This window comes from Alexandromys fortis, unplaced genomic scaffold, assembly GCF_014885135.2.
Source record: "Alexandromys fortis isolate MF-2015 unplaced genomic scaffold, M_Fortis_MF-2015_v1.1 scaffold_62, whole genome shotgun sequence".
NCBI classification, from domain to species: domain Eukaryota; kingdom Metazoa; phylum Chordata; class Mammalia; order Rodentia; family Cricetidae; genus Alexandromys; species Alexandromys fortis.
In genome coordinates, this window is record NW_026067942.1 from 7289066 (window position 1) to 7316620 (window position 27555).

At 48.2% G+C, this 27555-nt stretch overlaps 1 protein-coding gene across 2 annotated transcripts in view; it reads left to right on the plus strand.

Annotated features, from left to right (window-relative positions):
* Kcnh1 (potassium voltage-gated channel subfamily H member 1) overlaps window positions 1-27555 on the plus strand; it is a 278882-nt gene that overhangs the window by 64163 nt on the left and 187164 nt on the right. Inside the window, exon 6 of one of the 2 annotated variants that reach the window (XM_050148258.1) lies at window positions 22727-23200. In XM_050148258.1, the coding sequence (XP_050004215.1) occupies window positions 22727-23200 (474 nt within the window). The remainder of the gene's footprint in view (window positions 1-22726; window positions 23201-27555) is intronic. The other variant, XM_050148259.1, reaches the window with a different exon arrangement.

The window sequence follows — 27555 nt, forward strand, 5'->3', positions numbered from 1 at the left end:
AAGTATTTCTGAGGACTGTAACATAGTCACACCATTTCCATCTTCCCTTTCCTCCCTCCAAACCCTCCCATAGACCCTCGCCCTGCTCTCTTTCAAATTCATGGCTTCCTTTTCAATCAGTTGTTATTACATACATGTGTGTATGTATAAATACATAAATATAAAAATGCAACTTGCTCAGTATGTATCATGTTCTTATCGAATGTGTATGTTTTCAGGGATGACTCTTTGGTCTTGGATCAACAATTGTTGTGCTTGTCCCTGGGGAAAACTACTTCTCCTGCTTTCAAACTTCTTTAGTTGCATGCAGGTCTTTGTGTAGGACTGAGACCTCAGGAGCCTTCCCCTGTCCACTTACCATGCCAGTGGGTGTCATCCATGTTCAGGTAATGTCTAGGCAGCCGTGTTGGTGAGACTGTATGCATGTAGCTTCTGACATTTCTAGAAGACATAATCTCACAGCAAACTCCCCATTTCTCTGGCTCTTACTGTCTTCCTCCCGTCTTCAGCAGCAATCCCTGAGCCTTGGATGCAGGCATTATGACGTAGATGCATCCATTGGGACCAGGTTCTACAACAATGCATTTCGATAGGTTGTCATTTTCTGCAATGATCTCTGTCTGCTGCAAAGAGAAGTTTCCTTGGTGAGGGCGAGGATTACCCTTGTCTGTGGGTATAAAGACAAATAAGTAGTATGCAGTTAGAGATGATCTGGTTTAGTGGAATGGCAGGGGTAGACTCTGCTCCAAGACCCATGCCTTTACCAGCCCTGACTGGTTGACTAGCTTTCCAGGACCAGCATGATTCCCGTATTGCTGAGTTGGTCTTAGGCACGGTGAGAGAATTGTTGGTTACCACCAATGTTTTCATGACCGTACTCACCCTTAGAGTCATCGTGGCCTTGCTGGTTCTCATTGTGGTTCATGGTTTGTCACTGTTGGTTGCTTCTCTCTTTGGGAAGCATGGAACCTTCTAGATAGTCATCCTTTACATGTATGAAGTTTCTGCCTCAAACTCTTTAGTATTTAGTAGTATTGTCTTTAATAGTGTGTGTGATTGTTTGGAGTCAGTATTTTCCTAGGATTTTCCCATTTGTTTTGTATGTCTTCTGTCTCTCAGTTTCCATATCCTTGACTGTCGTTTTCAACCAAGCATCTCTGCCTCAGAAGCATCTAAGTCTTACACCATATGTAGTCTATCACTCCAATACTCTTCCAGCAAGGTATTAACTACACATATGTTATCCTAAGAAATTTTCCCAACTTCCCATGAGGAAAGAATCACCATTATGCCTTGATAAAGCCGGGCCCATAGTGCTGAGGTGCCTTGCATTTAAAATGTAAGTGGTAGAACTGGCTCCATGCGCCTGACTCCTCTGTGATAGTATCTGCCCCTTGTGAAGAGTATCATCTTTTATGCCTTTGTTCTTTCAGACAGATTCAGACTTCTTGGCGGGGGGATCTGACTTTGTGTTTTCTGTTTGCGGCTTTCTTTTTCTCCTTCTCCCTCACTTTGATTAGTTCCATTTCCCTCTGCTGATTTAAAGGCACACTCTTACGTTTTCTGTCCTTTAGGTTGCATCTGTATATTTCTACCATGCATGCTTGTCTTGAAATTAATCATTATGAGGGACTGCAAGATGGCTCAGAGGGTAGAGGTGCTTGCTGCTAAAACTTGATGGTCTGAGTTCAAGTCTTAGAACCCAAAGGTGGAAGGAAAGAACAGATTCTATAAAGTTGTCCTTGGACCTCCGTGTGTAGTATGCCATGACACCTCAATGCCCCCCACCACAGTAATAATAAATAAATAAATACAATTTAAAACACTAATCATTTTAACATCTTTTAGGAGAAAACAAGGACTCTAGACTACCTGGGTTTTACAACTTTTCTATCTATAATTTCCTTTGTTCTTAACTGCCATGTTGATGGTTTTTCCCCTTGTGGTTAATGCCTCACTGGGTCTGTTACTGTGTCGGCTCAGCTTATTCCTCTGCGGCCCATGGCTTCCTTACCAGCTGCTCCCGTCAAGGAAGTACAGCACAGTGGAGTCTGAGGATAATACACTCTTTACGTTTTACACACTAAAATAGATCTTTAGATCTGGATCATTCCTTCACTGAGTATTTACGCCGACATTGATCTCTCCTGCTTAATCTGTCCATTGAATTATTTATGTTTTCTTTTAAAAATGTGTATGCCTTTCGTTCTTAGAATTCAATTTTGCCTTAAAAAAAAAAACCAAACAATGTCTTGCTGGTGGTGGCGGTGAACACCTTTAATCCCAGCACCTGGGAGGCAGAGGCAGGTGGACTCTGTGAGTTCAAGGCTGGTGAGACTGTCTTGAAACCAAGAGCATAACAATGCTATGTTCACTGACAGTAACTTTTTGTTGCTGCGTTAGAAACACCCCATTACTCTCATGTTGTTTAAGTCCCCCCCTCTTTGAGCTTGTCCACCACGATGACTTTTTGGTGGCGGTCCCTTGTCACATGATGTGAAGGCAGAAGCAGTGGCTCTGAGTCTATTACAGGAAGATGCTTCATCTGGTTCTGACCGGATCTGCACAGAAGGCTTCCATCTGAGTTGTGGGAGTGGTATTGGTTTTGGCTCCCCACCTGCCTACGGCACAGACAGACTGGGGCCCCAGCCTGTCACTGGGTCACACTCAGGTGACCGCTTTCTTTTCACCTCTCGGAAGCATGGGGTAGAGACTTGCGTACAGTCTCTCTGTGCCGGCAGCGCCACAGGAGCAGGTGACTTCCTCAGGGCAGGCCTAGTTCTGCATGAGGCCTGGGGGCCTGAGCCTCCCTCTTCAGACAGCATCAGCCAGGTTCCAGTTACACGTCTGCTTCCCACGCTAGATTAGTGTGTTAATTAAATGTTTCCATCGTTACCCAGCATTTCCGCATGTCTGTAAAAATGAATGGTTTGCCCAGGTTCACTCTTAACCATCTGCCCATCGACTCTGGTGTCAGTGTGAGAGGCAGCCAGTGTCAGAGTTGGGAGACAGAGGGCGTGAGCGGTTACAACTGCTCAGCACCAGGGTCAGACCAGCTTATCCTGCCTGTTGGTGACCAAGGCTGGAGTTCCTTTCCTCGCCTTCGCCAGTGTACAGTGCTATCAGATGCTTTACTTGAGCTTAACATTTTCGGTTTGTTTTAATGAAAGGCATTTGTGAAGTACACCAGAGTGAGTTTGAGAAACAGAAAAAAACGATGTGTTGTGTATGCACATGAAGGGGCTTCTTTCGACTGCTCATCAGTAAGAGTCTCTGAGGGTGTCAGGAACCAGTTGGTGTTGTGAGGAGGCCACTTGTTGGTTTCCCGGCCACCCAGACTTCCAAAATAATCACAAAGAAACTGTATTAATTAAATCACTGCTTGGTCCATTAGCTCTAGCTTCTTATTGGCTAACTCTTACATCTCAATTTAACCCATCTCCATTAATCTGTGCATCACCATGAGGTCATGGCATACCAGCAAAGTTTCAGCTTGTCTGTCTCTGGCAGCAGCTCCATGGCTTCTCCCTGACTCTGCCGTCTTTCTCTCAGCATTCAGTTTAGTTTTCCCCGCCTACCTCTGTTCTGCCCTGCTCTGCTATAGGCACAAAGCAGTTCTTTATTAACCAATGGTATTCACAGCATACAGAGGGAAATCCACATCAAGTTGGTTGTCTAACAGGTTCCTCCAAAATTAAAGCATTTTGTCCTGCAGGAAGCTCCTTAAGTAGGAAGACAAACAACTCAAAAATAGCTTCAGGAAGTCCCTGAAACTTACCAGATTCCCTAGGTCCCTCCCTGCCAGAGGAAGCAATAAGAGCTGAAAGCCTGCCTCAGATGGAAGGAAGCTGAGCGGCCAAGAGGACTTAAGCCAGCAGAGCTGCCTGGGAGAGGTCTAGACCAGAGTCACTTGGAAAGCACACAACCACTGAGCCACCTGTAGGCTGTGCCGTGAACGGTCACCCATGCTGGAATGGGCCATGGCAGTGCAGTTCTTTGAGTCATTTCTGCTCCTGTAAGTAACCCCAATAAAATGCATTAAACTTTGGTGGTGTCTGTGCTTTGGTCTGTCATAAGACCCCTATCTGGGTGAGCATGTGTATGTGTTGTGTCTCTGCAGGAAAAGTCTGGTTGCACAACACAGTCCCACCACAGCTGGCTGCATAGATGTACAGAGAACTGGGGTGGTGGGTACGGTTTTGTCCCTGAACACACCAGTTAGGCTTGTTCCTCACGCTGCTTCTGATGGGAAGCAGGGGTCTATAGGTTCAGAATGAAGCCAGCCAGGGCCTTTCTTCTCTGGTCCCGGCCTATGTCACAGTAGATGGCGGCTGCCAGGATTTGTATCAGTCAAAATGTAGCATCTGGGTCTGGAGCTCAGTGTGTTGTGTGTGTGCATATGTCTACATGCATATACATATGTGTGGAACCCAGAGGTCGATGTCAGGCATCTTCCTTGATCACTTTAATCCTATCTTATGTATCGTTCACTGAAGCTGGAGCACACTGATTTGTCAGCCCTAACTCTCCTGGGCTCTGCCTCCCTAGTGCTGGGATTGCGAGCTGTTAGGTTATCAGCTAATGTTTGCCCTGCAACACTTAGCCACTGAGCTGCAATGATTTTCTTCCTGAGCAGGGTGAACCTAGATTTATTAAGGAAAAGTGAGGAAGACTCTGGATCGAGTGGGAGGAGCTCTAAGGACCCTGGAGAATCTTTGGAATGAATCCTCATGTTTGTACGTGGAGTGGGTCTGTGCCTGGGAGACATATATGTTCTGTTGTCCTTTGGGGCCCAGGCATGGCTACCTCATGGTACGCTGGAGGTGAGTTTGGGAAGTGGCCATACTGACAGCCTTCTTGCCTGCTGATCCTGAAGGTGGCTTGTACTCTGGGCTCCTCTGCCCATGGGGTCACAGGGTCCATTAGACTTGCGGGACCAGTCTCTACTCTTCTCTGACGATTGTTTCTTGGACATGTTTATTGTGTTCGGGTGAAGGGGAGACACACAGGGCAGCCAAACCAGGGTCAAATCTGCACTTGAATTTGGTGGAAGAGCCGCATGTGTTCAGATGACGCCAGACTCAGGGATTTCCTGCAGCGTCCTCTGCCCTACTTCTTTCTTCTGTTTCTCATGGAGTCAGGGTGATGTAGTGGAAAGAGAAAGAGCTCTGGAGTCAGACTGACCCAGGTCCTCCCGCCAACCTCCGCTGCAGCTGACCGGTTGTTTAGTTCTGTTAATCCTCCCCCATCCTCCTGCAACCAGGATGTCCCTGGCCCTAAAAGATGTTTGTGTGGATTCACTGTGCTTCAAAGACAAGTCTGCTCTAATTGCGCACTTACTGATCTCTTAACGTCTTCTTGTTGCATCCTTGGACAAATTTAACTTTTACACGGTGACTCCAGGCTGAAGTCACCTTCAGCTCATCTGCCTCCTGTCCTCCTCTCAGCGTTGGCTGGCACCTCCCTGGCCTTGGGAACATGACCTCCCCAGTCCACTTCATCTCTCCACAGGGTCTCTCTTGTCAGCCTTTAGCTCTCTGTACGGAAGTCATAGTTACACACTTCCCCCAGAGGTTCTGTTGCTCCCTGTCCGCCCCAGGCTGGCGGCATGCTCCTCAGACCCTAAGTGTGAGCGATACCAGGACGAGTTGTTTTCTGTCCACCTTCCCCAGTGCATGAGAGGTCCTTGTTGATCCCATCCCGAGGAGCAGGAATGGGCAGGTGGGTTCCCAGGGCTCGCTGGCTAGCCAGGTGAGTCAGTGAGCCCCAGACCAATGAAAGACCCTGTCTCAAACAAACAAAAACAAACAATAAAAACTCCAAATAGATGGCCCTTTAATAATGATATCTCAGTCTGTGCTGTGGCCTCCACAAGCGTGTGCACACAAATGCACACACACACACACACACACAGAGAAAGAGAGAGAGAAAGTCAGATAGACACATACTACCATGTTAAAACACGGTAAATGCATGGTAAATGTTTGTTATAAAACAAGACCTGGCCTAGAGCCTGACAGTAGGTCCCCAGCCAGCGCTGGTTTGTCCTCACTCAAACCCTTTCTCCTGGTGTCAGCGGTGTCTTCACTGCGGACAGTGGAAAATGATCCGTGACTGATTTCACCTAGGAGACAGGGTTCTCTGACTAGTGTACTTCTACTCTACACCATCCTAAAATTTAAAGAGATGCCTGCAGTTTTCAAAACTGTGTTCCAAGAGTGCAGCCGAAGAACTCAGGAAACTGGGCAGAAACCAAGGCCATTGCCCAGCTGCGCCTGCGCGTGAAGACGCTTGGCTTGCGAAGGCATCTCACAGTGGTGCTCGTCTCTGCAGTGTCTATGAGTTAATACTCTAATTGCTTCCTCTGCCTTTATTTCTTTCATTAAAGAGAAAGTGCATCATGGAAAACCCCTAAAAATAGCGCCTGCCGGGTTTATGGAGAAGGGCTTTGCAACAGGAGCGAAGTCGCTTTAGCTCAGGATACCAGACCAGGCTTTCTTCTGGGACAGAGCTCCGCCCAACCTTGTTAACGCCCAGCGCTCTCTGTTTCTTTGCACACGTGGGTGAGTTTGTTCTCACACCAGAGTTATAAACACCCAGGACATTTGTAAGCTGAGGAGCCTCTTGAAGCTGCTGTGGGGGAGGGGCCAAGGGTGGCAGTATCTGGAGTAAGCGTGAGAGAGCCAATGCCTCCTTTCCACTCAGAGAGGAGGGCGTGGGAGGTGGTGTGAAGGAAGCAGAGAGTTGCTCTCATTGTCTATCTGTGTGTGTATGATGAATGAAGCCAGTTTGTTAGAGAGGGGAGGGCTCTGGGGTCATTCCTGCAAAGGCAGTTCTCCCTAAGACTCTGGCGCCTTCTGTTGCTTGTGGGCATGAGCCACATGGTCCTCCTGACCTTTTGGGGTCCATTCAGATCAGGAAGGGTCATGATCCTAAGCCCATGTCTTCTCTTCCTTGAGGCTCTGAAGGCATTTCATGGCAGACCTGTCCACATGCCAACCGTGCTGTGTGTGGCCATGGAGTTCCCTCCTCAGCCCCAGACTTGGACTCTCCAGACCCTCTGCTCTACTTCCTGTGAGCCTCATGGATCTTCAGTTAGCATCCTGAACTGAAGCTCGTCACCTGTGTGCCAGAGCCTCATCAGGCTCCATGCTTCCCCAAATCCAGCTTTGTCTCAGGATTGCACTCCCTGGTGCAAAAAAAAAAAGAGAGAGAGAGAGAGAGAAAGAGAGAGAGAGAGAAATCCACCCTCAAGTCTCAGCCAGTCCTGGTTCTTCCCACAGTGAGCTTTTACACTCCCTGCCTTTGACATGTGACCATTTACACAAAAGACTTTGTGTGTAGTCAAAATGCCATGTGTGCGCATCTGCCTGGGGCCCATCTTCCAGGGGAGCGCGTGACCTAACAGGCAGGCCAAGTTAGTTTGTTGTCTCTGCTCTAGCTGACATTTTGCCTCTTGTTGCCTTGTATCGTAGCTCTCCGTTTATACATCTCTCTGTTGTTCTAAACCGACGGTTCCCTGGGGGCAACTTTTCATGGTCAGCTGCCCTTCAGACATTTAATCAGTGGTTGTTTTTATTAGACTAGAAGGCCCATAGATTCTGTTGGAGTCATCCACCTCCCTTAGATAAACTGACATTATCAGTCTTATTTCACTTCTTCAGTGATTGGCCTGATTCTTGAGGAAGCGTGATGTGGGAGTGTCATATATCAATCTGTTGATTTCATTGGCTGAGCAATAAAGAAACTGCTTGGCTTAGCTTAGAGCATAGATGGGAGGAGGAAACAGAATAGAATTCTGGGCGGAAGAGGAAGTGAGGTCAGACTCTGCTCTGCTCCCGGAGAGACTCCACAGCTCTGCTATGGAGCAGAGACGCGATGCTTGCCATGCTACACTCTCCCAGGATGGACGGAGGCTAGAATCTTCCCGGTAAGCGCACCTTGGGGTGCTTACACGCATTATTAGGAATGGGCTAGTCCAGGTGCGAGAATTAGCCTGTAAGGGCTAGAGTTCATGGGCCAAGCAGTTCTTTAAATGAATACAGTTTGTGTGTTGTTATTTCGGGCGTGAGCTAGCCAAGCGGCTGGGGTGTTGGGGACGCAGCCCCGCCGCTCTTTATTTCAACAGAAGCGGAGGGCTTTCAGAATCCCTGCAGGTTCATTTGGAAGGATTTATTTCTAGAAGATTCCTCACAACATGAATTGGCTGTGGGAACTTCCCCAATTCTCCTTCAGAATCTCCTGAATGATGTTTCTCTTGGCTGCCAAGATCACCAGCTTCGGAGCACGGCCTCGGCATTCATGAGACTACAGAAGCACCCACACCTGCATCTCCGTTCTCATTTGATCTGTGTGGCACAGCTCTGATGTAGACAGCGTCAGATTTATTGTTACGATGGGGAAACCAAGGCCTAGAGAGCTGCTTTGCCTGAGGTTGATCACCTGTGAAGGGTGGGGCAGGTTCCTGGCTGAGGCTCAAGGATGGGCCGGAAGAGGGTGTATTGTGACCGACTTATGTTTGCAGTTCCTTCTCAAATCCTGTGCTCATAATTCCCCTCATTTCTTCCCCTTCCCTTGCCCTTCAACATCAATAGTTTATATATGAGTTCACATCACCTTCTTGCCTTCAGTTCCCACTTTTGATCCAAATATGTATGTATTATCCATTATGAAGGGGACTCCAGAATAGCAAGGGCTTCCTTCCAGACCCTGGATTAGGCACAAACCACACCCAAATACCTGTTCTCACAGAGAGCTCCTGTGTTAAGCAGGGAAGAAAAGTTAAAGTGGCTGATTTCTGTAGAAAACAGCATCAAGTGGGCTTGCAGGTATCATTCTCAAGAAGATGAAAGGAGAGGTGTGTGTTGAAATGGGCTAGGATGGGGTGGAAAGGAGACGGGATGAGGGAGAAGGAGGCAGGATGTTTGTCCTGGAGGACAAAAGGTTGACTCTGAAGAGACAGGAGACAGCCGTGGTACATGGGAAAATGGCGGTTTATAAAGGTAAAAGGGAAACCCCGTGTTAGGATGAGGGGTTTAATTTTAATTGTGCTTGTAATTAGGTGAACCAAGAGGGACTTCTGACTACTGGACCTTGGTAGTCAGCTTCAGGAGGAAGGAGTGGTCAAATAAGGGACTAGACCTTGGTGGCCCAGCTTTAGGAGTGCAATCTAATGGCTGTTAGCAAGGCAGAGGGAATGGAGGAGAAGGGCAAGGCCTGCCAGAGCTCCAGGGTCAAGTGGGTAGTGTCATTTCTCATTCCAAATCTATATTTGATAAAAATGCCTGCATTTGTTGAGCCGAATTTGGGATGCTCCTGTGGTGCGGTCTGTGGTGAGGTCCTACTCCTCAGTTTAGACCTGTGCTGCCCGGGATGCTGACCACTGGGCCATGTGTGGTAATGGAGCAGAGGAGATGTGGTGGCCCTGAATCGAAAGGCATCATAGACGTGAAATAAACATGAATTTAGCATGAAGAAATGTAACATAAATCTCACTTAGTCAGATGTTGATTTAGTGTTGAGATAATATTTTGGATATACAGAGTAATTAGAATGAATGTTACTGTAGTTTTATCTGTTTTCTGTTGCTTCTTTTTACGTGGCAACTAGAACTCATGTAAACTGCATGAGCATCACGCGTGTGGTTTATACAATTGTCCACTGCTTCCGGCTGGAGTTGATGGGATTTGGAATCTTGCCCTTTGACCTGGGTTTCTGTCTTAGCTTCTTCACTTAGCTTCATATTTATCCTCCATCAGATGTTTTTTTTTTAATCTATAAAATGGAGACATATACCTACTTACAGACCCAATAAAGACTGAATTGTTTTAAAGTGCACAACCCAGACTCTGGCTGGGGGCAGAAGTGTTGAAAATATTAAGCTGGAGTTCACATTGACAGGGTCTGTGCTGGCTCCACGACTTACAACTTTTTGATTTGGGACAAATTCTTATTATTCCACGTCTTAGTTTCTTTTTGATTGCAGAGAGCACCTCATGGAGTTACAGGAGCTAAACGATGTATAAAGAACTTACTCATTTCTAGCGGGGCTTACAGCAAACACACAGTAAGTGGCAGCCATAATGTGACAGTTCACTCCCAGGCTGGTGTACCTGTCACAACCTTCCGGCGGCTAAGTGGTCCACTCTGACTGGTTTTATTTCTCCATGGGAGAACCCATGATGGCCTTAGCATGCATCAATCTCTCGTCTGTGTCACAGTTATTATACTGTTCTAAGAGCATCCATGAGATTGTACTTTGTGCAAAAACTATGCAGGAAATTGAAGTCAGGATCTCAAGGCATGCCCCCCTGCCCGTGTTTACTACAGAGACTGCACAGTAGCTGAGGCATGGGAGCCACCTTTGTGCATCAGTGTCCGAGTGGACAAAGAAAACATTTGACCATACACTTATACCTACAGTAGAATGTTATTAAAGCACAGTTAAATCCTGCCATTTGCAATAACACAGGTGAACCTTAAAGGCTGTTATGTTTAGTAAAATAAGCCACACAGAGAAAGAAAAATGTGCTCAGCTTCTCTAGTCAGCCAGCAGGAGAGTTTCCTGCAGTTTTTCTGTTCCAATATCCACCCCCATCCACTGGACCCCGCAAGCTACAAGCCCCATCCTGCCCCCAAACTCCCCTATATTCCTGCAACCTCAGTGGAACTCTGCAACACAGCTTGCTACAATACAGAGAGGACCAAGAGGTGAGTGACCAGCCACCTGACAGGACACCTCACTCTCTTGGCTCTCCATAGTGAGGCAGAACCCTGGGCCTCTCTCCAACCTGCCTCAGCTTATCTAGCCAGCTAGCAGGAGAGTTTCCTGCTGAGAGGAACAGGAAAGGAACTCTAAAGCACAAGCCGTGACTGCATAAAGTGGGCCAAGAGAGCAGGCTAAGAGGAACGTCAGTGGCTTCCTGAGACACAGGAGTTGACAGTACAGAGTAGACCAAGAGCAATTCCCAAAGACTCAGACAGCCACTACATGGATTGTACCAAGGCGCAAAGACACTGCAGGCACCAATTGAAGGAAGAGATGGGTAGGCGCCAATGCAAGAGTTCATCCAACAACCTAAAAAGCAACATGGGTCACACTAGAACCCAGTGGTCACACAACAGGAAGACTTGATCATCCTAACCCAGAAGCAGAAGAAAATGATTTTAAATGTAACTTTATGAAGATGATGGAGACCTTTAAAGAGGAAATGAAAAACTCCCTTAAAGAAATGGAGGAAAAACAAAAAATGGAGGAAATTAATAAATCCCTCAAAGAAACCTAAGAAAACTGCTATATGATTGGACTTGTATGAGAAACTTAGACTAGCTAAGACTAGCTAAGCTCAAAGGCTCAGTAACTAGAAGGATGGCTTCCAGGGGCTTCAAGCAGGGAGCCATAAGGCATCAGCTCAGACAGACAGGGAGTACTGGGGATCTACCGCAAAGGTGTCCATAGCTGACTATACTAAATTATACACTTAGTGTTTGCAGAGAGGGTGGAGCCTGGGATGGCATTGGAAGAATGCGCTGGAGGATGGTGAATGGATCCCCAGTGGCAGAGCAGGAGCACTTCCCGACAGATTGGTCCTCACGAAGGGACATCTGAGTTGAACATCTCTGTGTACAAGAGCTACAGAGAGAGCCAAGTGGACAGCGTTCAAGAAGGAAGGAGTGTGGTTGGGAGAGATGGCTCAATGGATGAAGTGTGCACTGTGTAAGAGTGAGGATCAGAGCTTGGGACCCTGAGTTGATTAAACCCTGGGCAGGTATGGTTGTTGCCTGTTGTCCCAGCCCTGAGAAGGCAGGCAGGGCATCCCTGGGGCACACTGACTGTCTAAAACATGTAAACACTGGGCAGGTATGGTGGTCACCTGTTGTCCCAGCCCTGAGAAGGCAGGCAGGGCATCCCTGGGGCACACTGACTGGCTACAGCTTGTCAGCTGGTGAGCTCTGGGTTAAACTGAAAGATCCTGCCTCAAAAGTAAAGAGCAATTGAGCAAAACACTCAGCGGAAACTCTGGAGCTCCACGTGTATCTTCATCTGTGTACACCCACCTTGCACACTTACCTGAACACACACATTTGAACACATACACTGCACACACCTTTAAACAGAGAAGAGAAAAATATCTCTGAAATGTCTCAGAGAGACAGACAGACACACATAGATAGAGAAGAGAGGTAATATGATGATGATTGTCCAATACCTTTAGCAACGTGGACATCACTGGTGACCATGGCAGTCTCCAGAGACCAGAAAGCAGCAGGTCAAAAGGTTTGAGGAAGGTAATTCAGGGCAAAAAGTGAAGGCACTGGCTTCTCTTTTTAAAAGTCTGGCTACAAGGGAAACATCAGGAGAAGGAGTTTTGTGTCTAACGATAGGATGGAAAGACCCTTTGTCCACAGAGAGGAACCTGTGTCCATGGAGAGGAAACCATGTCCCCCAAGGGGAAGAACAAAGAGGGCTGTCATAGGAAAGCATAGGGGTCAAACACTGGAGCAGGTGGGAGAAGATGAGGCTCAAAGCAGGCAGAGGAATTGGCCTCAGACAGCGAGGACACACCTTCCCCTGAAGCAGGAGGAGGTGGCAGGGTGAGGGTGGAGGCCAGTTTGTAGACCTTGACTGCTAGAAGATGAGGTTCTATTGTAGATCGGCTTTTAGTCAAAGCTATGAACCTAGAGTGAGGGGTAGCTGAAAGGCTAAAGTAAGAAATCACAGTGCTCTTCCGTCTCGGCAATGATGTCATTTCCTCCACTTGGCTGTGACTGGGTTGATGCCCTTAAAGGGGACAGACTCAGGCCAACCTGGCTGGTGGTGATTATCTCCAGTTGTTAATTTGCCACAACATATAGTCCCTTGGGAAGAAACTTTCCGATGAAGAATAATCTAGGTCAGGTTGGCCTGTGGGGATGTCTGTGGGAGATTGTTTCGATTGTCAATTGATGCTGGAAGCCCCATGTCAAGGTGGATTGCTAGGTAGAGGGTCCTTCATTGTCTACAGGACAAAGCTGGACCAGAGCCAGCAGGCAGCATGGATGAATTCGTTTCCTCCTGCTATTGACTGTGGAGGTGCTTTGAGTGCCTGCTACCTCGAGTTCCTGCGCAACCTACTGTGATGGGCCATAACCTGGGGTTGTCAGCCCCATGAACCCTTTTATCCTGCATGCTGCATTTGGTCAGGATAGTTTTTAAAATTACAGCAACAGTAATGTAGCTAGAACAAAGACCTTAATGGGAAAGAAGGTTGATGCTGGGAGACGGTATCGTCACTGGGAGCCGGGGTTTCTCAGATGACAGGATGACACATTGTGTTACCCCATGGATTAGTCAAGTCGGCCAGAGCTGAAGAATGTTGAATCAGGAAGCTGATGTAGGGTTAAGTTTCTCTCTGTAGTGTGCAGCAAGGCTGTGAGTAAGCCGTGTGCCCTGTGGTCTATTTCCCAGCCTGTAAGTAGAATCCTTGTTGTCTCCTGGGTTTAGGGAGACAGGACAATGTGTGTCACTGTGCTTTGAGAGCAGTGGTGACACCTGGGTACTTGGAGCTGGTGTATCTCCCGGGGGCTTCAGGAGACATAGCAATGCGTGTCACCGCCTGCCATCCACTCCCACCCCCTCTGATGACTCAGCCCTGTTGCAGCTTAGGGTGAGTCATTTTCCCCTCCATTCCATCCAGCCTCTGCCTCCCCATCAGTAGCATCCTCCAGGCTGACGGCAAGGATTTAAAAATTCAACAGAGGACTTTGGAAAGGAGAGTGCGAGAGAAATATGGCCAGTCTGGCTTTCTGAGCGCTATTTTCTTGTAGAAACAGTGTTCTGTCGGTTAGAGACCTGTGGAGAGCACCGGGGGCAGAGACCTGCCTTGTTTAGATGTCCCACAGAGAGGATGAGAGGGAGCATGAACAGGTGACACCATACTAGGAGAAATGCCTTCTGCCTTGGCTGAGGGATAGATTAGACTCAGCCCACCTTTGGGAAGTATACTGGGTAGTTTTATGTCAAATTGACATAAGCTAGAGTCATCTGAGAAGAAGGAACCTCTCAATTGAGAAATTGCCTCCAAATATCTGGCTATAAGTAGGCATGTAAGACATTTTTTAAAATTAGTGATTGAGGGAGGGGGAGGGTCCAGCCCATTGTGGGTGGTGCATCCCTGGGCTGCTGGTCCTGGGCTCTATAAGAAAGCAGGCTGAGCAAGGCATGAGGACCAAGCCAGTAAGCACCATCCTCCATGGCCTCTGCATCAGCTCCTGCCTCCAGGTTCCTTCCTTGCTTGAGTTCCTGCCCTGACTTCTTCAGTCATGCACAATGATGCTGAAGTGTGAGCCAAATGGACTGTTCCCTCCCCAGGCTGCTTTGGTCATGTGTTTCATCACACCCTTACTGGGGTGAAGGAAGGAAGTCCGTGCAGAAGGGCCACTAGCTCTCTGCTTCTTCGAACTTGGGCTGTACAGGACCAAAGGGGGAAACTAGAAACACCCGCCCATGCTCCTGAGGGTAGAAAGGAAGTGGGTGAGATCGCTGTGTTATGGTCCCAGGAAGTGCAGAGCAGCTCATTCCCCATGAGCATCCTGTTTTCCACGCCCAGTGAAGCTCAGCTCCTCTGCCAAGCTTGTGGGGAGCTCTAAGCATGGAATCACGAGATGCACTTAGAGCTGGTCAGGGTCTGTATCAGGCTTGATTTACTCTGAGCCCAGAGGCTCTGACCCTTTGGAGGACATCAGTCCCTTTATCTGGGTCTTTGTGTCCCTCTCTGTCTGACTGTCTGTCTGTCTGTCTGTCTCTGTCCCTCTCTGTCTCTCTCCATCCACGCCCCCCCCCGTGTGTGTGTGTGTGTGTGTGTGTGTGTGTGTGTGTGTGAAGGCCACTGGTCAACCTCAGCTGTCATTTCTAAAACACTACCCCCTTTTATTCATAGGCTCTCTCATTGGCCAGCAAGCCAGTAGGCGTGGCCAGCAAGCCCCAGTGATCTCCCTGTCTCCTCCTGTCTAGCACTGGGGTTACACGCATGGTCCACCAGGCCTGACTTTCCTGCGAGGGCTTTGGGCTCTTAACTCTGGTCCTCATGCTTGGGAAGGAGGCACACTATAGATTTACTTATTTCCCTGGCTGTCGTAAGCTCTGCTCTAGATCACGATAAACTGAAGAACCCGCAAGACAGGAGGCGTTTGAAGGGGCAAAGATTTACCACACTTCCTGCCGGGACTCCACTGTCATGGTCACTTCCTGAGGAGGAAGGTGGCCAGTCTCATGGGCATCTCTTCTGATCAATATGAGTGATCAGGCGATTGTCACTGTGTTTACTGTAAACGGTGACTAAAGCGTGAGAGGCGGATCCTCAGAGACAGGGAGAGGGAAATGAACGCATTTATGCTTTTCTCTTTGGCTATACCGGTCCCGCTTACCTTGGTGCCACCATCAGTTCCTCCCGAGCACTCATGGGGGATAACTGCAGGAGGAGAAGGCGGTAGCACTGTGGAGAGGTGGGAAGGCGCCGTTGACCCAGGCCTCCCTCCCTCAGGCAGGGATGGAAAATCCATTTAGAGGTAATTGTGGATTTTGTCAAACTATCACAGGCACGGCCACTTGTCTCAGAAAGGGCATCTCCTCCTGAGTGTTTGTTACCCAGAACTAAGGATCTGTAGGTGGCTTCAGTCTGTAAGCAGTGTGTGGCCGCTTGCTGCTGGGTTCTTGAGAGCTCTAGCTGAGTAGTGTATCGCCCAGACTGTGTCTTGAAAAACACAACAAACTCTAAAACCTCATCTCCCTTCCACCTGCCTTTCCCTTAGCTGGATTCATAGTGTCTAGGATTCGCCTACATCTGGTTGATATTTAAAGGTTAAACTTATTAGTGATAACTAAATATTCGCAGAGAGCTCTAAATCACAGAACTAAGTGAGCCACAGCCCACTCTCCCCTGCCCCAGCCCCGCTCTGTGTATTGTGCTACTTCTAAAGTTTTGATATCTCAAGTATGTTATCTAAGTGGGATCATAAGCCCGTAGCAAGGACTGGGGTGATAGAACAGTCCACAAAGTGCCTGATGCACAAGTGTGAGGTTGCAAATTTGACCCCTAGAACACTTGTAAAAGTGCTGGGTGTGTATTCCCGGGAGGAGCAGACATGTGGATCCTTGGACTAGATGGCCAGCTTGGCCTGATCGGCTAGCTCAAGACTAATGAAGAGACTCTATCTGAAAATAAAAAAAGCACACACACGCACACGCACACACAACCCACCAGCATATATAGATGAATCCACATATGCACACTAAAGGTGTATTATATAGATCATAAACCTGAAATTCTTTTACTCCGAGGGTCAGACGAGTAATGTCTATGTATAGTGTACGTTTCTGGTGCTGCTTTCAGTTTCCTGGTATAAATGTATTTTGAATTGCTTAACCCCGTGTCCACTGTAGGCTATCTGGGGCCATGCTGGTAGTTGTCTGCAGTGAGTGAAGTGTCTAGAAATGCTGTTGCATAGGTTTCCACATGCGTGTGTTTCGAACCGAGTCGACTGCCCAACCACTGTGTGACAGCCACTCATTGAGTGCTGTAAGCTGCCACACTCTTCCGGGATGGCCATTCCCTTGGACATTCTTACTGATCATACATGAAAGTTCCAGTCATTTCCTGCTCACCTGCTTTTGTACCCAGCACTGTCTTTTCCTCTCAGGTATTTTGACAGGTATGCAGGAATGCTCCTTGTGGTTTTCTGTGTTTCCCTGTAGCTAATGTACTCTTTCGCTCTCTGTAAATCCTTTACGGTGAAAGGATGCTTGTGCCTTTTCCATGTTTTCTGATTAGATTGTTTTCTTCTTGTTGAATTGGAGATGCTGTGTTCTACATGCCGGGTCTTTCCTGATGCCGCTCTGCAGGTGTCCCCCCCCCCCCACACCATCCTGCCTGTCTCTTCATCCTCGTGAAGTCCAGGGTGTCTGCAGGTGTCTCTCTCCTCCCCACACCATCCTGCCTGTCTCCTCGTCCTTGTGAAGTCCAGGGTGTCTGTTCTTCATTTAGCAGATTGTAGTTTTGCCATTGAGTCCAAGATCCTAAAGCTTTTCTCATACATTTTTCTCCTGAAATATGATCTTACATTTACATCTGCATCCAGTGAAGTTTTAATCCATTTTTAGCTAAGGTGTGAAGCATACGTAAGGGTTTGCTTTTGACCCGTACGTGTTCACATGCCCCGGTGGTATGAAAGTCACTTGGGCGTATTTGTGTGGGCCTCTCCCTGGATCCTCTGTTGGGTTCTATTTTCTTTTTTAGTCTTCTACTAACAGTTGAGACTTAATTACTGCAGCCATAGTTGTCCTGAGACAGCTAAACGGTCTCCCCACTTTCTTCTTTACTGAGGTACCATTGATACTCAAGTAATGCCCCCCCCCAAGGGGAAGAAGAACAAATCTAATAAACCTACATATATTTAATGTATAATGTATATAATATGGCAAGTTTCAACCACTTCATTCTTTTTTACTTTTTGGTGTGGGTTTCCCCTCTGTATGCTGTGAATATGTTTTTACCATTGGTTAATAAAGAAGCTACTTTGGCCTATGGCAGGGCAGAATAAAGCCAGGCAGAAAATCCAAACAGAGATATGTAAAGAGAGTAGGCAGAGTCAGGGAGATGCCATATAACTGCCAAAGGGGAGACAGACTCCGGAACCTCACTGGTAGGCCACAACCTTCTGATAAAATATAAAATAATAGAAATGGGTTAATTTAAGATATAAGAGTTAGTTAATAAGCTAGGAATATGCCTGAGTCATTGGCCAGTGTTGTAATTAATATAGTCTCTGTGTGTTTATTTGGGACTGGGAGACCGGGAAACCAACGAGCAGTCTCTGTAAACATTGTGTGTGTGTGTGTGTGTGTGTGTGCGCGCGCGCGCGTGTGTTTGAGACAGGGTTTGTATGTGTATCTCCGGCTGTCCTGGAACTCACTCCATAGACCAGGCTAGCCTCTAACTCAGAGATCCCCCTGCCTCTGCCTCTCTTAGTGGTGGGATTAAAGGCATGTGCCACCACCACCCGGCTAACCACTTCTTTCTTATTGAAAATTACTTCAGGAATTCTAATTCTTTTGCCGTTCCATATAATTTTAGCATGTTTTTGAGCATATGTATCTATGAAGATTCTCGCTAGCATTTTGATAGGAACTGTGCTAAACTTAGATGTCCATTTGGGGGAATGGATATCTTTAGTGTGTTGGGTCTTCCAAGTTCTGAGCACAGTGTCTCTTCACTTCTTGGCTTGGTTCCATCAACATGTTGTTGTTTTCGACATTTGAGTGCGACACGTTTTTCTATATTTACACCTACATGACTTCTAGCAGTTATAAACGGGAGTGTAGCATTTTAGTGTTCGTGTCTGTGTTATAGGAAGGCAATGGCTTTCATATGCTTCTCTTCTTGAACTTGCCAAGTTCTCTGTTCATTCTGCAGGTTTCTCTGTGGCTTCTACAGAGACCACGGCACTCTCTGCAAGGGGGCTCACTGGGTGGCTCCCCTTCTGAGCTGGATGCTGGTCTTACCCATTTGACTTGACTGTGGTGAGAGACAGGGCTGAGCACAACCCTAAGAGCCTGTGTCCTGCCTGTTCTCATCTTAATGGCGTAGCACCCGGGCTTTCATCGTAAAGTCGGTTAACTGTAGGTCACAGGGCCTGTCTCTCCCTCACCATCTGTCCCTCTTTCCTGTCTTCCTTCTCCACTCCTGTCTCCCTTCCGTTTTGACAAGTTTTAGAAATCCCCTCATATTCCTGTTTCCAAAGGTTTTTTTTTAAGTATCATGAATGGGTACTGACTTTTATCAATCACTGATTTTTCAAATATTGAATTAGCTTTCACTCCTGGAATATACGGCTGTAGTAATTCATTTTTGAATACTGCTAAATGCTCTCTGCTGCAGCTGGCAAGGACTTTTGTATGACTGTTTATGAGGGATATTTGTAGTTTTCTATGCAGTCTTTGGTTTGGGAGCCAAGATAACACTAATTTCACAGAATGAATTGAGAAGTATCCCTTCTGATTCTATTTTCTGCAAGACATTGTGCAAAATTGCTGTGAATTCGTCTTTAGATCTGGAGATGTTTTCATTAAAACCACCTGGGCCTGGAGAGGTCCGCTTTGGGAGTTTGAACAGTAGGAGCGCAGCCCCTCGGTTCTGGGCTATGAGCTGCCACACCATGTGCCTTTGGGGATCCATCTGTTGAAGATCTAAGTACCGAGCCGCCATTGCCCCTCCTTGCTCTCTTTCCTTGCCTCTGGGTTCCCATCGACAATCTCTACTGATCCACCCTTGTTTCTCTTTGTCAGACGATGCTGGATTTTATTTTGTATGTTGGTGCTAGGGAGTGAACCCAAGGCCTTAGTAACCGAGCTATGGTTCAACCCCCCAGCCCCAGTGTAATTTATTGATCTTTTACAGCCACTGGCTCGTCTCTCTTCTGTTGCTTTGGCTTCCATTGACTTCTGTTTATTATTCCCTCTGCTTGCTTTGCACAGGCTGGTTCTTCACGGGGGTTCTTGAGGTGAGAGGTTGATTATTGGCTAGAGACTCTTCACTTCTACCTCTGCGTGTTTCCCGTTCAGCTGGCCTCAGCAGCATTCTACAGCTCCCAGGTGTTGAGTTTGCATTCCCATTGAATTCAACATATTTTAATTGTCTCTTGATACTTCCACTTGGCCCATGGGTTATTAAAGAATGTGCTGTTTAGTTTTAAAGAGTTTGGATATTTTCTTGCTGTCTTTCCGTGATCAATTTGCAGCATGTGTGGTGGAGGATAGGCGCTGTGTGGTTTTACTTAAGTGTCCGGGTTTGTCCAATAGACTAGCATAAGGCTCTCTGGATAACCCTCTATGTACTTTGAAGAGACTGGATGTTCTGCTCCTGCAGGAAGAGGGTTCTCTGGGTATCAAATTGAATGGTTTCCTGGTATCATCGCGTTCTATGTCCTTGTGAGTTCTATCCCTCATCCTTCCTCCCCTCTTTCTTACTTCATGGAACTCAAAGTCCTTGGCAAGTTCTCCATCACTGAGCTACATCTTCCCCATCCTTGCTAATCTTCTACCTATTACTTGATTGTTCGTTGAGAGTGATGTTCCATGGATGAGTTTCCCCTTCATTTCTATAATGCTTGCTTATGTTCTCCCAAATCTTTCTCAGTGCCTTCCCAGGAGGGCCACCCTGTCTTCCTGGTGGCCTTGGTCCTCTTGTCCTGTGCCCTTCTCTCTGAGTTGCTGTGGTCTTGTCTGTCACAGAACAGTAACTGCAAAACGATTCAGGCTGTGTTTTATCTTCATGTTACTTACCCCTCCACTCCCCTGAGGTTCCGTGGCTGAGGCTACCCACTGGTAGCTTCTGTATCTGGGGTCTGAAGCATCCGTTCGGCTCCTCTTTGTATCTGCTCTTTCTGTGCCAGAACTTACTGTGTTGCCGTTCGTTTCCAAGCTTGTCCAAGAAATCTTGTGTTGGGTGCTTCTGATGTCTTTGCCATTTTTGGTGATGGCATCTACTGATTAACTGCTTCTCACTCAGTTTGCTATTCCTGGGGTTCTTTGTATAATGGATGACATTTGTGGACCGGGTCATTTTGAATATTGACTTTAGATCTCTCTTAGAACTTTGGTTTGGGGTGGCTTCCCTATAACACTTACATGGCAGAGGACAGGGCAGGCTCCTCCCAGATTATATCAAGCTTGGGTCAAAGAACACTTTGTCATTTTGTCTCGACTAACTCAGAGGGACACACTGTGTAGCCCAGGCTAGCTTCAACCTTGCACTGCCTCTCCTGCTTTAACCTTCTGGCATCACAAGTCTGTGTCTCTGTGACTAGCAGGGTGTCCCTTGCTGTGAGGTGACAAGGTTGGTTCCTCCTCCCAACTCTTTTCTTCTTACGTTGGTACCATTCTGAAATGTGGGTACCAGGGGTGACCTTATACTGCTGGGGTATGGTGGGTTCTTGGGTTTCCTCTTCTGCATGTTTCACCCCTTCAGGGAGAGAGGGTGGCTGCTTGTTTGCACCTTTTGGGAAGGAGAAGCTGGCTTCCAAGAGGACCTTACTTCAGGGCACAGTAGTCTCTGAAGCAAAGAGCTCCAGCAGCAGGGTCTGATGGCTTTCTGTCTTTAGGAGTTGCATGGTGCTCAGTCCTTTAGCTGGAGGAATGGGCTTTTGTGTGCAGAGTGGCATTGTCTGGGTGCCTTGATATTCAGGTTACTTCTTCCAGTCTAAGACCGGGCACACCTAAGGTACAAAGTCAAGGGAGCACCCTGCTGTGTCTGTGTTCCTACTCCATGTTTTCAGAAGCAACTCTACTTAGTTGCTTTTATTTGCTTTATTCTTTGAGCCCACACTCCCCGTTTTGGTGGGAGGAGGACAGGGTCTCATATGTTTCAGGTTGGCCTCAAACTCACTATGTAGCTGAGATGAACTAAAGCTTTGGAATTTTCTGTCTTCCTTGCTCCTTCTCCAGTGTTGGGATTACAGGCAGGGACCACTGCACCTGGTTTCTGTGGTACTGGGAATCACACCCAGGCTTTGTATATGTTAGGGGAGCATTCTACTCACTGAGCTGAACCTCAGTCCCCAGGCTTCCTTAATTGCTCTAGTGAAAGGTCCTTCTCTCTCACAAGAAGTTCTCACAAGAAGTTCTCACAAGAAGTTCTGCCTCAAGCCCAGAAGAGCTCTGGGCATAGGTGGAGGTGGAGGATAGACTGTCTCACCCCCGCACCCCTCCCCACCTTCTCAGGAAAGGTGATCAAATCAGCCCTCCGCACAGTTTGACGTGATCCTCTGTTGAAATAGGAGCGGCGGCGGGGCTGCGTCCCCAACACCCTGGCCGCTTGGCTAGCTCATGCCCGAAATAACAACACACAAACTGTATTCATTTAACTGCTTGACCCATTTCTATCTAGCCTCTTCTAGGCTAATTCTCACATATTAATTTAGCCCATTTCTAATCATCTGTGTAAGCACCCCAAGGTGCGCTTACCGGGAAGATTCTAGCCTACGTCCATCCTGGGAGAGTGTAGCATGGCAAGCATGGCGTCTCTGCTCCAGAGCAGAGCTGTCGGGTCTCTCAGGGAGCAGAGCAGAGTCTGACCTCACTTCCTCTTCCGCCCAGCATCCTATCCTGTTTACTCCTCCCAACAATGTTCTAACCTATGAGGGCCAGCCAAGCAGTTTCTTTTATTGCTCAGCCAATGAAATCAACAGATTGATATATGACACTCCCACATCAATCCTCAGTGTGTCTATGAGACTGAGCTCCAAGCAAGTAGGCCCTGTGTTCTTTCTTCATTGCCGGATGCCCAGGGCCTACACCACACTGTTCCTGGCACCAAACAATAAATATGTAAATGTTGGTTAAATAAAGTTGCTTCATTCACCAGCTCAGCTTCTCACCTGTCACATATAAAATTGGCCAGAGGAAAGACACAAACAAGGTTGTGTTTAGAAATGAGCAAGACAATGGATGCAACTGAAGTGTTTGGCACACTGCTCAGCTTACAGGCAGCCAGACAGCAGGCTGCCCTCATTTCAGTATGAGCACTCCTGTTACCACGCTCACATGAATTCTCTCATTCTCCGTCAGCATCTGTTAGCGCAGCTAATGATCTGTTCAAAGAGTTGTGAGCGTTTGCCACTGGCAGACGCCAATTGGTGAGATGATTCTGTTAAATCCTAACTCTGTCTCTCTTGTTCATGTTTTTCTGGACAGGTCCTGCAACTGGGCTCAGACATCCTGCCCCAGTACAAGCAAGAGGCGCCAAAGACCCCCCCTCACATCATCTTACACTATTGTGTCTTTAAGACCACGTGGGATTGGATCATCTTGATCCTGACCTTCTACACGGCCATCCTGGTCCCTTACAACGTCTCCTTTAAGACCAGGCAGAACAATGTGGCCTGGCTGGTGGTGGACAGCATTGTGGACGTCATCTTTTTGGTGGACATTGTCCTGAATTTTCATACCACCTTTGTGGGGCCAGCGGGGGAAGTGATATCTGACCCCAAGCTTATCCGCATGAACTACCTGAAGACGTGGTTTGTGATCGACCTTCTGTCCTGTCTGCCCTACGACGTCATCAACGCTTTTGAGAACGTGGATGAGGTTAGTGCCTTTATAGGTGATCCAGGGAAGATTGGTTTTGCTGATCAGATTCCACCACCACTGGAGGGGAGAGAGAGTCAGGTACATCCCTCAACTCTTGGACCTTGTTGTCATGTCTTTAATGCTGAATGAAATGCGGGCGGTCAGCACAAGAGTCCCCAGAGTGGGTGGGAGGCAGCATGCGTGATGGCCACAACAGAGGGCGCATGTGCCGTGGATACCCTGCCTGCTGTTCCTGTCCTGGGGAGGCCCAGAGGCCCTGCATGTCAGTGAGCGGGTGTGGAAGAGACCAAAGGCTCACTCTTCCTCCGAGTAGAGTGCAGCCAGTGGCTCAGGGAGGGGAGGCTGCAGAAGCAGCCATGCATGGCCATTGCACCAGGGAGCCTGTCACTCAACCACTGGATGTGTATCTGTTGGATATTCTGAGGGTGGGGCCTTCTCTTTATCTGCCCTGGAGCTGTTTCACAGGCTGCTAACTGGTGGTCACTGATGCGTTTCCTCTCGTTCTTTCTTCTGGGTGAATGTTGCAATGAGTTTGGAGGTGACTGTTTGCTGGGCTCCTCGGGTCCATGCTGGAGTTGAGTGCGGTGGTTGTAGGGTCTGTTGCTTTGGAGTCTTAGTCTTGTAAATGCTTTGCAACCATGTTGGGATTAGCATGTGCTTAGGGAGATACTGAACAGGGGGGTGCCTGTGGCCGGAAGGGGCCCCTGGACTAGTTAGGAGTGAATGTCTCCTTTCAGAAAGCAAGGATGCCAAGTTACTTCCAGAGCAGTATAGATTCCCATGCGACTGATTCTTGTGGGGAGTTCTACTCCTTTTCAGATTAAGATAAGGCGGCTTGCATGATAAGCCAGTGTGTTCAGCACTGGATCATATTGTCTCAGATGGCAGAGGGTCAGGAGGATTAACCTGTCATCTAGGCAGTCATCTGGAGGCTGAGCTGAGGCTTGGCACATCCTCTGGGGTAAAAGGCAGCCATGGGAGGAGGTGTCACTGTGCCTCTGCCTTCAGACCAGCATCAGCAGTTGCTGATGACACCAGCTGCTTCCTGTCGGGAAACCAAACAGCCATGCTACTCCCTGGCTGAGGGGAGCTTCCCTACCAAATGCTGCCGAGGTTAGAGTGTGGAGGACACAGCGTGATGCACACACTCTCGGTTAAGAACAGCCCACAACGTTTTCAAGAACTTCGTTTGTTTTTGAGACGGGATGTGAGGGAGCTGGGGGTCGGGTTTCAGGACCTCCTGGTGTACCGCGGTCACCACCGCAGCCTGGTCCATGCCACTTTGAGTTCCCTGCCAGCTCCAAGCTCAGATTTGCTGGGCTCTTACTCTGCTATGCATTGGCCTTACTTCCAGAAGCTCTTCGTAAAGATGAGAGGCCGTGCCTCTGCCCTTTGACCCAGTGCCAGGGGAGGAAAGTGAAGGAGAAGGGACATTTAGCAGATGATGAGCAGAGGTCACTGGAGGTCAGAGATGAAGAAACCTTGTGAGCTCACGGGTAAGAGGGCAGACACAGGGAGATCTGCCCCACGCGTGATCTCAATCACTTGGTGCCCCACCTGCCCTTTCTCCCTTCTTCCCAATGACAGGGCTGATGGAACAAGCACACTACACTGACTTCTAACATGTGTGGTTACTCCTTAACTTGTGAAATATGGGGGAGAAGTTGGGAATTGGGTATGGTGGGTACGGTGGTACGGAGGCGGCAACTGTGATGTTGATATGATGCCCAGTGAGGGCAGATCGACCGGTCCCCAAAGGCCACCCTTTTGGGAAAAGCTACCATTAACATAATGGAAGGGGGAGAGCTGGGCCAGAGGCAGGCAGAGGAGGTTGGGAGGCCATGAGGGGCATCAAGAGTTAGTCTTGGGGAGAGTACAGTGAAGTCCCTTTAGGTAATGCTCTGATTAACAGTTTGGTGGCTCACCCTCCATACCTGTTACTTGTGGATGAAGTCTTAGCCTTGATGACCTAAGACTATAGTACTTTCTGGTCTAGATTCTTATTCTGGGAGACCGCAGGAAGAATGAAGAAACTACGAACTCATTTGTCACTAAAAAAAGTACACGGAGTTTAACTGATTTTTCCTGGTGTCTTCTCAATTATGCCAGTGGTCTGTGTGCCAGTGGAGACCACCAAAGAAGAGGGGGCAAGACAGAAGTGTCTTTGCTGTGAGTGGTGTGTGTGTGTGTGTGTGTGTGTGTGTGTGTGTGTGGTGTGTATGCATGTGTATGTGTGTGTTTGGTGGCAGAGAGTCTTGAGGGGAAAGATTGGATCCAGCTCAGGTCTGGCTCAGGAAAGAGCTGGAGAGAATCACTAGTGCCTGTGGTCTTGGATCCAGCTTGTGGCTATTGCCCTCTTGGTGGTTCAAGCTGAAAATGACCCCTTTGTTTCTGCTTGCTTCCCTTATGTAGATGGCCTCCATTTGCGTCACTCTCCGCCTGTGGGTGACCATCTGCTCTGGGGGCTGTTGGGGATATGTCTGCACATTAGTTCACTGGGCTGGAGGACAGAGGTCTGGAGACTGGGGGAGCTGACACTCGGGAAGGGCATGTCGGAGCCTTTGGCCGATGGTTGGCCTGGCATGCTTCCTGACTGCACTGGAGTTGTGAGGGATGAAGCTTTCCTTCTCCTAAGGAAACCTTGGTGCTTGTTTGCTCTTGCAGTGTGGAAGTGCAGAGGGAAGGGAAGGCTTGTGTGTCACTGGGTCACTCTTTGGGTATGCTGATCAGAGGCATCACCTTCCTCCTAGGCTGGGTAACACGCAGCAGCCCAGCCAGCTGGTGCCAATTACCTGCTGATAGTCACTAAAAGCGAGTCTTGCTGATGGAGGCAGACTCTCTTCATCTTCTAAGGGTCCTAAATGTTTTGCTCTTTGGGGAGTAAGGAGGAGGGTGATTTTTCTACTGTGTGTGACCCTGTGCCTGTCACACTGTCTCCTTGGACGTGGTCTGCCCCCCTCTGCAGAGCAGGTACTGTCCCTGTCTTGTAAGTAGGGAGAGGGGTGAAAATCTGTCCTTTAGTCTGGTGCCTGCTGCCTTGTGGGGAGAGGCTGGCCTGTGGGCTCCCGTACCTCAGCCTGTGCTTTCTCATGCTGCCTTGCTGGAGGGCTGGGTTGCCAGGAAGACCACGTTTCAGTCCCTAGACCCTTGTTGCCTTCTGTCACTGTAAGTCACTGCTGTCTGGAAACCACCCTGGCCCAGCTTTCTGCTGTTAAAGATGCTGGCTACAGGCTAGTGTGGTACAGACCTAAGGCAAGGGGATACTGAATTCAAGTCAAGTTTTGGAGATACAGTAAAACCTTATCTCAAAAAACTCCCAAACAGACAAATAAACAAAAACAAAACATGAAAAGAAGTCTGATTTTATGTTGGAGGTCTCCAATCTCAGCTCTCAGGAATTTGAAGAAGAAAGACTGTGAGTTTGAGAGTAGCCTAGGCTTTCTGGGGAGACCCTGTGTCAGCCCCACCCCTTCCCTCAGGTTGTTTTCTGACCCACGGCATCTGGTGTGACCTACCCCACCCACCCTTGTCTTGTCCTACTTCAGGCCCTGTGAAGGCCACAACACCTCCCGGCTTCCACCTGAGCCTCGGCTTGACCATGTTCCCTCTGCGGTTCTTCCTACCTGAGGCAGTGTGTCTGCTTGCTTCCCAGTTTTGACTACAACTGGGTAGCAGAAATCCTTCACACAGACGTGAAAGGTATAAAGGCCAAAGGAAGGGGCACAGAATCAAGAACGCTGCAGGATGAGTTCGTGTCTGTCCCTGTGCCTCCAGACACAGTGACTTACTTGCTGGAAGCCTCACTGATGTATATCAAGGAGCTACCGTAGGCTGCTGAGATGAGTCTGTCGGCATCCACGGGTTTCACCCCCACTCTGTTCTCCGTGTGCAGGGGACCCAGAGGAGGAGGAGACTGTGGGGGCAGAGTCTGCACTGGTCCAGGCTGAAATGATGGCCAGTGCTTCTCAGTGCCGACTTCCAAATGTTGCTATAACTAAAGAAACATTGTGGCCTAAGCCTATCCTGGAGTATCATTCATCAAGAAAAGAGCTACCTCATCATGGAAAGATGTGGAGGAAATGTAGGCTTACATTGCTAAGTGAAATAAATCTACCTATTTTCTGATCCCGTGTGGAGAAAGGGGTGCTCGCCAGGAGTTTAGAGAGGAGGAGGCAAAGAGGAGGCACAGGGCAGAGAAGTGACCTGGGTGACATTGGGATGGCCACGTGTCTCTCGACACAGTCTGAACCACACGCCATGCTGGAGAGATACCGAGCCCTGGACACCAGCTCTGTACCTCTGCTAATAATAAGCATCAGCATTGACTCAGTGATTGCATCGTGCCGGACTAGTGCAAGGCATTAGTGACAGCTGGCATTGACTCAGTGGTTGTGTTGTGCCAGGCTAGTGCAAGCCATTAGTGACAGCCAGCA